This window comes from Leptonotus elevatus, chromosome 4 (genome assembly GCF_054856555.1).
Source record: "Leptonotus elevatus isolate MCC_2025b chromosome 4, RoL_Lele_1.0, whole genome shotgun sequence".
Classification (NCBI taxonomy): domain Eukaryota; kingdom Metazoa; phylum Chordata; class Actinopteri; order Syngnathiformes; family Syngnathidae; genus Leptonotus; species Leptonotus elevatus.
In genome coordinates this window covers 4,862,692-4,875,164 of record NC_141242.1, presented here as the reverse complement: position 1 = coordinate 4,875,164, position 12,473 = coordinate 4,862,692, and the positions used below count along the sequence as shown (strand labels likewise).

Genomic DNA, 12,473 nt, shown 5'->3' with positions numbered 1-12,473 from the left:
GGTGTGTGTGTAAAAAGAAAAGAAAAGTGTGATTTGCGCCGCAGTGAACACAGCTGATTTGATTTTCCGACACCTATCAAAGTGGCTCCTCGTGGCGCAATGACAGGGTTGTTTGTTTTGTACCGTACATTAAAAAAAAGAAAAGAAAAATGGGTCGATTTATAAAAAATGATCCTCCTAAAAAAAAAAAGGGGGGGGTCGTTTTGTACAAAACAACCAAACCAATCAGGTTGATTTGTCAAAACAACTATTATTGTACACTATAAAAACAATTGGGTCAAGAAATAACCCAATTTGGGTAAAAAAAAAATCAAAAATGGTTGATACACTACTTTGGTCAATTTAACCCAACTTTTGTTGTTTTACACAAAACACTTTTTATGACCTAAAAAAAAAAAATGTGGGTACAAAACAACCAAAGAAAATGGGTAAATCCGATATTAATTATTGTACAATCTAAAACAGCTGGGTCAAAAGTAACCCAATTTGGGTCAAATAAATAAATAAAATAATAATAATGAAAAAAAATTACCGGGTCAATTACTTACGAAAAACGACCTGAAGAAATATAAAATGGGGTCGTTTTATACAAAACAACCAAACCAATTAGGTTGATTTGTACAAAACAATTTATATTGATTGTACAACTATATTAACTAACCAATTTGGGTTAATAAAAAATGATCGATCCACTACTTGGGTCAATTTAAAACAACTTTCTGCATTGTTTTGCACAACAAAAAAAAATTATGACCGAAAAAAAATATTTTCATTTTATTTTTTGTACAAAACCAAAGAAAATTAGTAAATCTGATATTATTATTCAGTCTAAAAACAGCTAGGTCAAAGATAACCCAATTCGGGTTTAATAATGATAACAACAACAAAAATACCGGGTTAATGACTTGACCCCAAAAAAATATAAAATATAAAACAACCCTAAAAATCGGGTAATACTTATATTATTGTACAACTACAATATATTATTGTACACTCTAAACACAGTTGTGTCAAAAATAACCTAATTTGGGCCAACAAATGGACAAATCCACTACTTGGGTCAATATGACCAATCCAGAACGTTTTTGTATTGGTCCGTTTGTGTCCCAACTTTTTATTTTTGAACCCTAGCTAGGTTTTTATTTTTATTTTTATTTTTTTAATTAAGGTCTACAGGTACTTTGACAACCACTGTTCTATAGTATTCACCTTGGGCTATTGAACACGTGCGTGCATCAGCGTCAAATGCAGGAAACAGGAGGAGGAGGAGTTCTTCTTCCTACATGTGTTCTCTCTCCCAATTAGACTCCCAAGCCACAAAAAAAAAAAAAAAACATGAGTGAGGAAAGCAAAGGATGTTCGTGGTGGTGGTAGAGTGTCGGGGGGGGGGGGGGGTGTTGCGGGGGGGGGGGGCAATTTTCTTTCCTCAAAAGTCGAGAGGGCCTCATTCTTTTCATGTTGGTATTGTTTGTGTGAATTTCCTCCTATGTGTATCCAAGGCGGGAAAACAGACAAAAACAGCACACGCACTTTGATGTTCATGTTTTATGCTCCCATGTCAAAGCATTGTCTCTTAAGTCCCTTTGTTGCCCCAGCGCCTAATTAAGACCTCAGAGCGACTTGTTGACTCCACAAAGACTCGTGTTTGGGCAGCGGGAGGGTGCGTGCGTGCGTGCATGTGTTTGTGTGCATGTGGGTGTGCCTGCCTTGGCTGGGACATAGCTGGAGTGCAACATGGATTAGGCCCCACACACACACACACGCACACACACACACGCACACACCCGCAACATACAAAAGCATCGGCTCGCACACAAGAATGGAGTCATTCATTTACTGTTTGAGGGCCGCTCAAGTGGAGTGTAACAGCAGCCGCGCTGAGCGCTCTTGCGTCGCTAACTCCTGCTCACAAGCAAGCCATTTTTGGTCGAATGGAATAAGCCTTTAATCATCAGACAAATTCCGGATTCACATCGACAAAGTAGAGCATAATAACGTGGTCAGAAAAGCCCACAAGTGACACGGAGCGATAAGAATTAATGAGGACATTCAAACGTATGCACGCAGTGTGAAGCGCCGAAGGAATTATAAACCGACTCGGGGGGGCTCTGAGCTCTGTCGGCCAGGGTTATTATAGTTTTGGAATTTTTCATCGTAGTTAGTTTTGATTTCGTTTTGAGTTTTGGTTTTTAAATGTAGTTAGTTTTAATGAGTTTTCAAGGTGGTTCTGATTAGTTTTAGTTATTTCATAAATAATTTTTTCATGTGTATTACTTGTGCGCAATATTTAAAAAAAAAACACCATGAGAGCAACGTCATCTGAAGGTGCTTTTCTATTGGCTGCTGCTCGATGGCGTCACTTTTGTGTGACACACTTTCAAACGTCCTTATTCCGGTGAATATCAAAAGAAATCTACTTAAAATCACATTTAAAATCACCCCCAAAGGCTCATGCATTAAATTAATTACTAAAGACTAAAACAAAGGACATATAGTTAGTTTTAGTTAGTTTTGTGAACATCAAATGTAGTTTCAGTTAGTTTTCGTTGTTTAAAAAGCATTTTCGTTTTTATTTTATTTCATTAACAAAATTGATTTTTAAATTTTTGATTTTTTTGTTAGTTTTAGTTTTTTCGTTAGTTTTAGTTAACTAAAATAACCTTGCCGTAGACTCAGGTCAGTTAGTGGAACCAAGAGTTCAAAGCAAACATGGCGAAGCAGCATTTAGCTGTTATGCTGCAAGCAAATGGAATAAACTGCCAATAGAAGCAAAGTCATGCCCAGCAGTAAATGTTTTTAAATCCATGTTAAAAAAAAAGCCCATACCGAAGATTAAGGCCTTTCAAAGCATTTTGAAAATCATGTTTCCCAAAATCTTGCACTGTACATTATTTTAGTAATTTTGAATGATGTGAAGCACACTGTATGAAATGCGCTCTATAAATCAAGCTGCCTCGTGCCGTTCCATATTGGGACTGTTCACGCTAAATGTTGACAGAAAGCAAACAAAAAGTGATGACATCACATTGCAGTTAATCCAAGCTCCTATCAGATATGCTGCATAAACACTTACTGGCTTCATTTCGACACCAACAGATGGCTGAAAGGTCGCCTGTCCCCGAGGGAGCTCACTCATACAAACTTAGAATGCTGAGGAACGAGGTTGAAACAGCACGAGCCAAGAATGTAAATGGAAATTAAATATTGTTACTGATAAAATGTGAACATTTTTGAAATGCATACTTGTCACACAACTGCAAAAACAAATCAACCAACCCGATAAAGTGTGAAAAACTTAAGACTCGTTTTTAGCTTGTTTTTCTCTTAGATCAATTATTCTCAAAGTATTGTTTGCATACTACTTTCAGTACGCAAATTAATTAATGAATTAAATTCTAATATAATGTACAGTTTTTTATTATTTTTTTATTTTACTTGTCAAGTACAGTGCATTTTTTAAGTAGACTTCAAATGTATTTAACTTTTTAATACAGTCTATTTGTATTTGTATCTCTAAGAACAGCTTTAAAAATAATTACTTCAGTATGCAATATATTTTAAATAAATCAGTAATTTTTTTAATTTTCCTTTTGAAGTGCAGTTTAGATGTTCAAACTGTTCATAATTTTTTTAGGAAGTTTGAAGTTTTTTTTAATTAATCAATTCATTGTTTGTATTTATTTTTATTTATGTATTTATTATATTTTATAGTTTATATATTTCTTAAATGTAAGTTAATAAATAAATAATATATCAATAATATATTATATTATTATACTATGTGAATAAAATATTTATTACATTAAAATTAAATTTATAAAATGTATTAAAATATTTATTTTTTTATTAATTAATTAATTAATTTATTTATTTATTTTACAATAGTCAAGTCAATTTATTTATGACACAACGATTCTCAAAGGGCTTCATAGGCCCATAGTTGATAAACTCTCCTAATGTATAAGATGAGTATGGTGACATTGGAGTGTTACTGCTACTACTATATATATATATATATATATATATATATATATATATATATATATATATATATATATATATATATATATATGTCTGTCTGTCTTCTCCCTGGAAATCTTGCCAAGAATGATTTTGCATGAACGCATAACACAGCTGTAACGGTTCCCCCCCCCCGTTCACATGACAATTTGACGAGAAAAGCAATTTGAAGCGTCGTGCGCTTGCGTTGTGCCTCTTCGATGTCTCGGATGAGCGCAAAGCCAAACAAGTCAACAAAATGTTCCCTCCCGTGCTTCTATTTACTGTCGCAGGCTGCACAAATCATGCAAGCATGCAGCTGTCACACAAACGAGGACATGCGCCTCCAAGAGAAAACAAACACACAAGTGCATGCCTTACACGCTAACTACAGCATGCGAGGATGGCTTGCGTGTGCGTGTGTTGTTTGCATCTAGCGGTTTCTGCTCCAGCATTTAACTTCATACCAGTGGGCTGCCTTCTTTTTTTTTTTCTTTTTTTTTCTTTTTCCTGCCTTTGTGTTGACACAGATGTTCTGCTATGAGAGCAGGGGACATGCTTTTAGGGAGCCTTTCAATGCAAACCTGGCCTGTTTTTCCTCTCCTTGGCTTTGCACAAGACTGCAGATCCATTTGGGGAGTGGTCACATTGAAAATGCAAATGTGCATGTGACATCCATGCTGGTAATTTGACACTTAGGAAAATTACGCACCACCCTCTCGATATTTGGTTTTTGAAACATTAACAAGCTTTTTTTCACCACAGCGCCATCCACTGGATGTAGCAGCACACTTGTCGCAAATATTTTCACTCTTACATGCCACGACAAAAAAAGTAACAATTTAGGATTTGAACTCGGGGCGTCAGGCGATTACATTTTTTAATTGTAATCAATCACATGACTTACGATTCATGTTATATCTGTTCTAAATGTACAATAAAATATTGTTTTCCTAAGTTTTTATACTCTTAAGATAAAAGTGGAAAAAAATGTTAAACTAATAGAAATATGGCAGCATCTTTTAGTCATTGATACAGTCATTTCATAATAATTCATCAATTATATTGATATTATGTGTATATATTGATTTGTGTTGAGGTCACTAGATGGCATAATTGCATTTGTAAGACGTTGGTGATTGCTCAGTCTAACCTGAAATAATTGTAATTTCCCCAGTACAGGCTTACCAAATAAGGGGCAGTCATTAATAGCGTGTTAAAAATTACAACAACAAAAAACTGTAAAACAAACAAAACCAGTGTGATATTGATTTGTATTTAGGTCATTTTTCTGCCACCAGATGGCATAATTGCATTTGTAAGACTTTGGTGACAGCTCAGTGCATTCTTTTTTTTCATATTAAGAGCTAATCTTTAACATAAAGTAACTTGTGAAATTCGGCACATTTTTAAAATTGTGAAATACAACTTGAGCCCAGTCTCCACAAACATATCTATTATTATTATGAAATGTAGTACTGCTAAATTTTGACGTGGGCGTGTCTGCTGCGTTGCGAAAGGAATTCCCCCTGTACAGGCTTTCCAAGTAATGGCCGATCATTAATCGTGCGTTAAAAAAATTTGTGGCGTTAAAGGAACTTTGAATTAACTCAAAATTAATATACTAATTTTGACACCCCTAATTTTAACATACTGTACATTGTTTGACCTCATTATGTTTTACTTTTTGTGATGTTTTCTACTAAATTAAAAAATCATCTAAATAAAAATAGATAAATAAATAAATGATTTAATGATGATGATGATCTGTTACAGGTTGTCTCACGCCCAGAGGTCCGCAGTGAAAGTCCTGCGTCGCATGCAGTACTTTGTGGCCCGCAAGAAGTTTCAGGTAAGCGAGAGGGAGAGGGAGCGCATACATTTTGTGTTCTGTTGCGGTTGCACAGGAAGAGGAGGGGGGGGGGGGGGGTCCCGAGAGGACACATCAGCTGCACTGTTGCTGTGCATATGGTGATCTGTGTGTGTGTGTGTGTTGGAATTAATATTTAAATACCTGAAATCCTGCCACCTGCATGTGTGCTTTTTGTTTTTGTTCTGCCAAACACTAAATATCAATGACATGAAACCGGTGCTTGTTGCTATAGAAACATGTTAACATGATTTCTGTCAGCACAAAACACAAACTCAAACAGGAACACGGCAATTGCGGTCGTAATGTGAGCATGTAAAAACAAGTGCGGCCTCTTAAGTGTCCTGCAGCTTCAGCATGTCAGTGAGCATGCAAACAATTAGCATCAAGTGTAAAACGATGTACAACAAATTCAGTTTATTTGGATGTATGAAGTAGCACACGTCTTTGTTGTGCCTGTTTTTGTGTGTGTGTGTGTGTGTGTGTGTGTGTGGTTATGTTTTAACTTTTTTTTAATCGACAAAAAAACAAAAACGTGAACTAGTTTTTCATGTTCAAAAGCAATCGGACGAAGTTGCTCCATATGGCTAAAGCTAAGCTAAGTAACGCAGACAGAAACATTTGGGCATTTAAAATATCCTATTTTTGCTTTTTATTTGATTTGATTTGGATAACCATAGAAAGAAAAATGTAACGACCTACAAAAGTGGGATACATGTCTTCGTCCTGGCTACTCAGTACAACATGGCTAAGCTAACTAGCAGTAGCACAGACTATAATATTGACATTCAAAATATTAACATCACTTTGTTTTGTTTTGAATTTTTGGGTGATGACAACCACAGCAACATAAATTGAACTTACTGCAAAGTATGAAAGTGGCTTACGACTCTGTTATGGCTGCTCAGTAAAATATGGCTACGGCTAAGCTAAGTACCACAACAGAACATTGAATCATTAAAAGTCCCTATTGAAAAAACCTGAAGAAATGGCGCTAAACGCCATACCAGCCTGAAGCTCCGGTCCATACACTCGTCGGGCTTAATAAATTAATAAATTAAAAAAAACTCTCCACCTCGTTATTCTGCTACTTGATGCGCTTGCACTCACGGTTGACAACGAGGCACTCTATCCGAATGGCGCCACCGAGCACAGGAGTCAATGCAATAAATACAATCGTCTTCAATAACACACATTAGCTCATGCAAACACGTTGCGATGAGTACAGCTTCTCGTGTGTTGTTTAGCGAGTAGTGTCTGTGTGTGTGCGGGGGGGGGGGGGGGGTTGTGGGGGTGTGTTTTCAATTAGGGCCCTTATAAGTGATCTCAGCTGCAGCCTAAAGAGTTCACCGGGTTCCTTCTGACGGCGCTCGTATCCACGTCACACCAAACAAAGCTGTGAAAAGACCCTAATGCGATTGCTTTCTACATTACCGTGCACTTGTCACTTTACGCGGCGCACACACACACGCACACCCACGCACACACACACACACACAAACTGAGTTAACAATGAACCCGGTGCACCCGTGGGGGTTGGGCATGGTTTTTAGGGACCGAGCATCAGTGCAGGGTTGACAATGGCTTTTGTATCCCTTCTTTATATATGTGTGTGTGTGCGTGTGTGGCTGTATTTTGATATGTGTGTGTGTGTGTGTGTGTTTGTGATCCACAGCAAGCACGCAAGCCCTACGATGTGCGCGACGTGATCGAGCAATACTCGCAAGGTCATCTCAACATGATGGTGCGCATCAAGGAGCTGCAGAGAAGGTTCGGCCTTTTTAAAAAAGTTTTTTTTTTAACGTCACTTAAGTGGTTTTTTTTCTCTTTGTTTGTTTGAAATGCGAGCAGCACTTTTTATTTATTTTTTGTCTTTTTTTGTCTTTTTTTACAAGCTTCCCACTCTCTCATTAGACAAAAATGAAAAAGTCCAAACGTCCTCGAAACAAAGTCTTCATTAGACAACCATTTTCATCATTTTCAGTGAAACAAATCTCTGTTGTTAGAATTCTGTCTACAACATTAAATTCACACAATAATGTAAATTATTTTTTTAAAAAACAAATGGTATGTAGACATTTTATTTTAATATTGTCTACTAATATTGACCAAAAAAATTAACAAATTTATGAATAAAACAAACAACTCAAATGTGAAGGAACATGGTTCTTTTTGGACAACATGTAAAATTATTATAATTTTTTTATTATTAAAAGAGTACTGTACAATTTATCCAAAGAAACAAGTACATCATTTTTTTTTACTTCTGAATAAATAAAATAAAAATCCCCGAATTTGTGGGATACAAGGACGCATACAACATTTAAATGTAGTTTCAATAGAAATAGTAGAAAGCAAATTATAAAAGCTTTATTTAATTACTATCTAGAACAAGGAAAATATATTTATCTTCATGTTTTGAATATAAATTTTACAAAGACTGAAAATGCAGTGAAAGATGCTTTTCCTACAAACAACAAAAGTTGTTTTCAATGCAAATAGTATAGTAGTATGTTATTCATTATCCTAAACAACGAGCAAAAAAAAGGAACATATATCTATACATATAGTTTATTGGACATCAATAATATGTAAATGACAACCAAATAGTGCTACACATTCAATACAAATTATTATTTTTTTTCCCAAAACAAAATGAATTCTGAATATAAAGTGGACACTAAAAATTTTGAGATTTTTTTTTTTTTAGGACAACAGCAACAGGTAAGTAAATGAATTTCACTTTGAAAGGACAACATTGTACAGAATGGTTATTTTTAATTACATGCAGTATGATGCGGCCAAATGAGAATTATGGAGCCAAAAGTCACAACTAAAATTGTCAATATAACTTTGTTATATGATTTCGCAAATGCCTTGTTCTAAAACCTTCGCAAAATACAAGCAATATGTTGCAAAAGTGCACCGATGTCAGGAGTTGGATGCGCCACAAAAGATAAGCAGTCCACGTGCGCACATGAAACCAGTGGGGAAGAATACTGCTGGAATTTTCCATCTCATATTTTTTTTATTGTATGATTGATATATGTGTGGGTGCTGAATTCCATATGTTTCATTTTATTGCCCTTGTGTGTGCGTGTGCGTGTGCGTGTATCTCTCAACTCAGTTATTTTTGCCTTTTTCCCTCCTCCCTAGGTTGGACGGCACACTGGGAAAGCCGGGAATGTTCCTCCCAGGTAAACACAACTCAGTGTCCATCTGACATCGGACATCCGTCGAGCCTCGAGTCCGCTCGATGTTAATAAACTTGCGCTCCATGTAAACCTGGCTACAGTTCCCATCGATCCGTTTTTAAGGAACCAGACGTACTCAAATGTGCTGTTTTAGTCACATAAACACCAAGAAGACAATGGAGGACCAAAACTGCCAAAATTAAAAAAATCAAATCAATCAATAAAAGTGACAATAAAAATGGATATAAAAAAATATAATTCAAAAATTAAATACAAAAAATGTATATGAATGGAACTAAAAACACAATATATATCCATAAATAAATACATAAAAAAAGTAAAAATTAATTAAAAATAAATATAAAAATAAATGTGGAAATAAATACATAAATATAATTAAATATCAGTCAATAAATAAAAACGCTCTGCTCTCACATGAATTTTTTTCATGCTGCAGACGCTCTGCCAGGTCGAAATCTTATTAAAATAAGGGCGCGGTCCTCAGCGTGTCTTGTCCATTCTTCGAGCAAGTTGCGGTGAGAGTGGACAAGATAGTCGTCCATCGCTAGAGCTCTTCATGCAAGCCGGCGAGACTTCCTTGTTCGCCGACCCGCTCATTCCACCACCATTGAAAGGCAGTTCTGCAACAGCAGGGTCCAACCCAAGACACGCTTCGGACCGCCCCCTCATTTTAATAACATTTCGTGCTGAAAGAGCGTCAGCAGCATGAAATGAATAAAAGTGAGAGCAGAGCGTTTTTTACGTATTTATTGATATTTAATTCTATTTAATTTTGTATTTATATTTATTTTGATTTTTTTGAATCTCATTTTGATTTTTGAACTGTCATTATTTTTACTTTTATTTATTTATTTATGTTTATATATTTATATATTTTTTAGTTTTTATTTCCATTATTATTATTATTATTATTATTTTTGAATTATATTTTTTCTACCCATTGTTATTTATTTATTTATTCATTTATTTATTCATTTATTTTCAATTTGGGCATTTTTGGTCCTCCACAGAAGACGTCACAAGAGCTCAATTACATTTACGAACTTACTATTTGGCAAACGTGCTTGTTGTGAACTTCCCTGCCACCAAGCAGCCCAACACCCCAAAAACGTGATCATCATCTTCATCTGAACACGAATGTTCCCAAAATGTGATCCCACCCCAACCCGCGTCCGATTACAGTGGCCATCATTCAGATATTTTACTGAGCAATGTCAGCGCTGTTAACGGCCCCTCTGTGGCAATAGCCTGAAAGTCCCCCCCAGGCAAACTTTGTTTATTGCACTCACTAACTTGGTATCTGAAAGGGGAATATATTGAATGTAGTTAAAGGAGGCCATGCAAGGGTGATGCCCTTTTTTTTTTCTTCAATTTTTTGTGTCGGGTGGGGGTCCTCAAATATTTGCCTCTCTCGATTGCGTGGCCCCCCTTTGGCAAATGTTGAAGCAGCTTCAATGTGGAAATGACATTTGCAGAGTGCTTTTATTTGACGCTAAAAGGTAATAAAAGAGTGCAAAATGCTCCCTACCAAGAAATTTGGAATTAAAACCTAAACAAGATGAAATGTTTGCTCGGCCGTTGCACGGTTCCAACGACAGTGGGTACCCCCTTGTCTTTCAAAATAAAAGGCTTCACTTAACATAAGGCCCCATGAGTATGAACGACAGTATATTTGGAATTATTTCTTCCGGGGTCCTAACTGTCATCATCATACGACCTTTATGAACTGCACAGTCAATGCTTTAAGAGTCATTCAAACAAGTTTGTGCTCTTGTTAGGACTCACAGAACACAGCATTTTCACAATGGGTAAACATTTTTATTGTATTTGTTTTTTACTCATTCACTGCCATTGACGGTTATAGACGTCAAAAAATCATTTAAACTATTTCTATTACTTTTGTTAACAAGAGTATGAAAACCTCGATTTTTTTATTATTTTAAATAATGTGATTAATTGTGAGTTAACTATTGAAGTCATGCGATTAATTACGAGTAAAAATTGTAATCGCCTGACGCGCCTAATTTTTAATAATCATCTCGTCAGGCAATTAAATTTTGTTATTGTAATTAATCGCATGACTTCACTAGTTAACTCACAATTAATCACAAATTTTATACATGTTCTAAATGTACATTTTCATACTCTTGTTAACAAAAGTGGGAAAAAAAATGTTAAACTAATAGAAATAGTTCAAATGAATTTTTGACGTTTATAGCCGTCAATGGCAGTGAATGAGTTAATTGTCAAGACACTTCACACATCTTTTTTTTTTTTTTACATTAAATGTGACACAAGTACAACATGTAATCAGCCAACTAATGACCTTTTGTTATAACATGAAACACTAATTAGTTGAGCAGATAATTGCAAATGCAGGTGTTGTAAGAATCTTTCAAATAGTCATATCATGCAATACGACAAAAAAAGTTCATTTTGTTTCAAGTATTTCAAAAAGCCAAAGGAAAACACAAAACACACAATTAGATTGAATCCTTTCATGCTGGCTGAAATGAAAGAAAGGCATCACAAACAATTGGGGATAGTTGCAGTTATTAATGTACCATGTTGAGAACAAAAAAAATCTTTGTTTTTGTCTTAACATTTGTCCAAAATAAATAAATAGATAAATCCCCCGCCAACTGTTACACTGCTTCCTTCCTCTCCTTCATTTTGGTCCAGTTGCCGGGTGCTCTGTAAACATCCCTTGGCTGACCCGCGCCACTCGCATGGTTAGCTGTTGGGACTGTAGGAATTACAAAAGAAAATTACACCAGACCTCTTTTTTTTTTTTTTACCCCATCCCAATGTTTTCCTTATACAAAATATAGTATAAGATGAAACCAATGGTATTATTTACCATTTGTGTCAAAGAAAAGCTAACACCAAATCAATCAAATGAAAAGTATATAATAACAGTTTTTAAAAAAAAGTTGTTTATTTTTTATTTTGTAATAAAATGTAAAAATAAGTACATTAAAAAAGAAAATAATATCATTGTTTAATTATTTGTATTTTATTTTTTACATTTTCTTGCACATTACATAAATTCATGAAATGTGAAAAAAAAAATACAATTAAAATTACATAATAAAATAAAAAAACAATGTTATTATTCTATTTTTTAATCAATTCATGTAATGTGCAAAAAGAAAACAGAAAATAAAAATAAAATAATAAAATAAAAAAACTATTATTATTATATGTATTTATTTTTACATTTTATTACAAAATAAATAAATTAATTAAATTACAATGTTATTATATACTTTTTACATTTATATATTTTTAATGTTCATTTATTTATTGTTCTGTTTATTAGTGTAATGTGCAAAAATGTAAACAAAATAAATTAAATAAAACATTATTTTATGATTTTATTTTTACAT

At 34.6% G+C, this 12,473-nt stretch overlaps 1 protein-coding gene across 5 annotated transcripts in view; it reads left to right on the top strand.

The window, feature by feature from the left end:
- kcnq1.2 (potassium voltage-gated channel, KQT-like subfamily, member 1.2) overlaps positions 1-12,473 on the top strand; it is a 160,171-nt gene that overhangs the window by 81,624 nt on the left and 66,074 nt on the right. For all 5 annotated transcript variants that reach the window (XR_015094677.1, XM_086074524.1, XM_086074523.1 and 2 more), the window contains 3 exons: positions 5,776-5,851; positions 7,545-7,639; positions 9,026-9,066. Coding sequence is in view for 4 of the 5 variants with exons in the window: in XM_086074524.1 (XP_085930650.1) it covers positions 5,776-5,851; positions 7,545-7,639; positions 9,026-9,066 (212 nt within the window). In the remaining variant the exon portion in view is untranslated. The remainder of the gene's footprint in view (positions 1-5,775; positions 5,852-7,544; positions 7,640-9,025; positions 9,067-12,473) is intronic.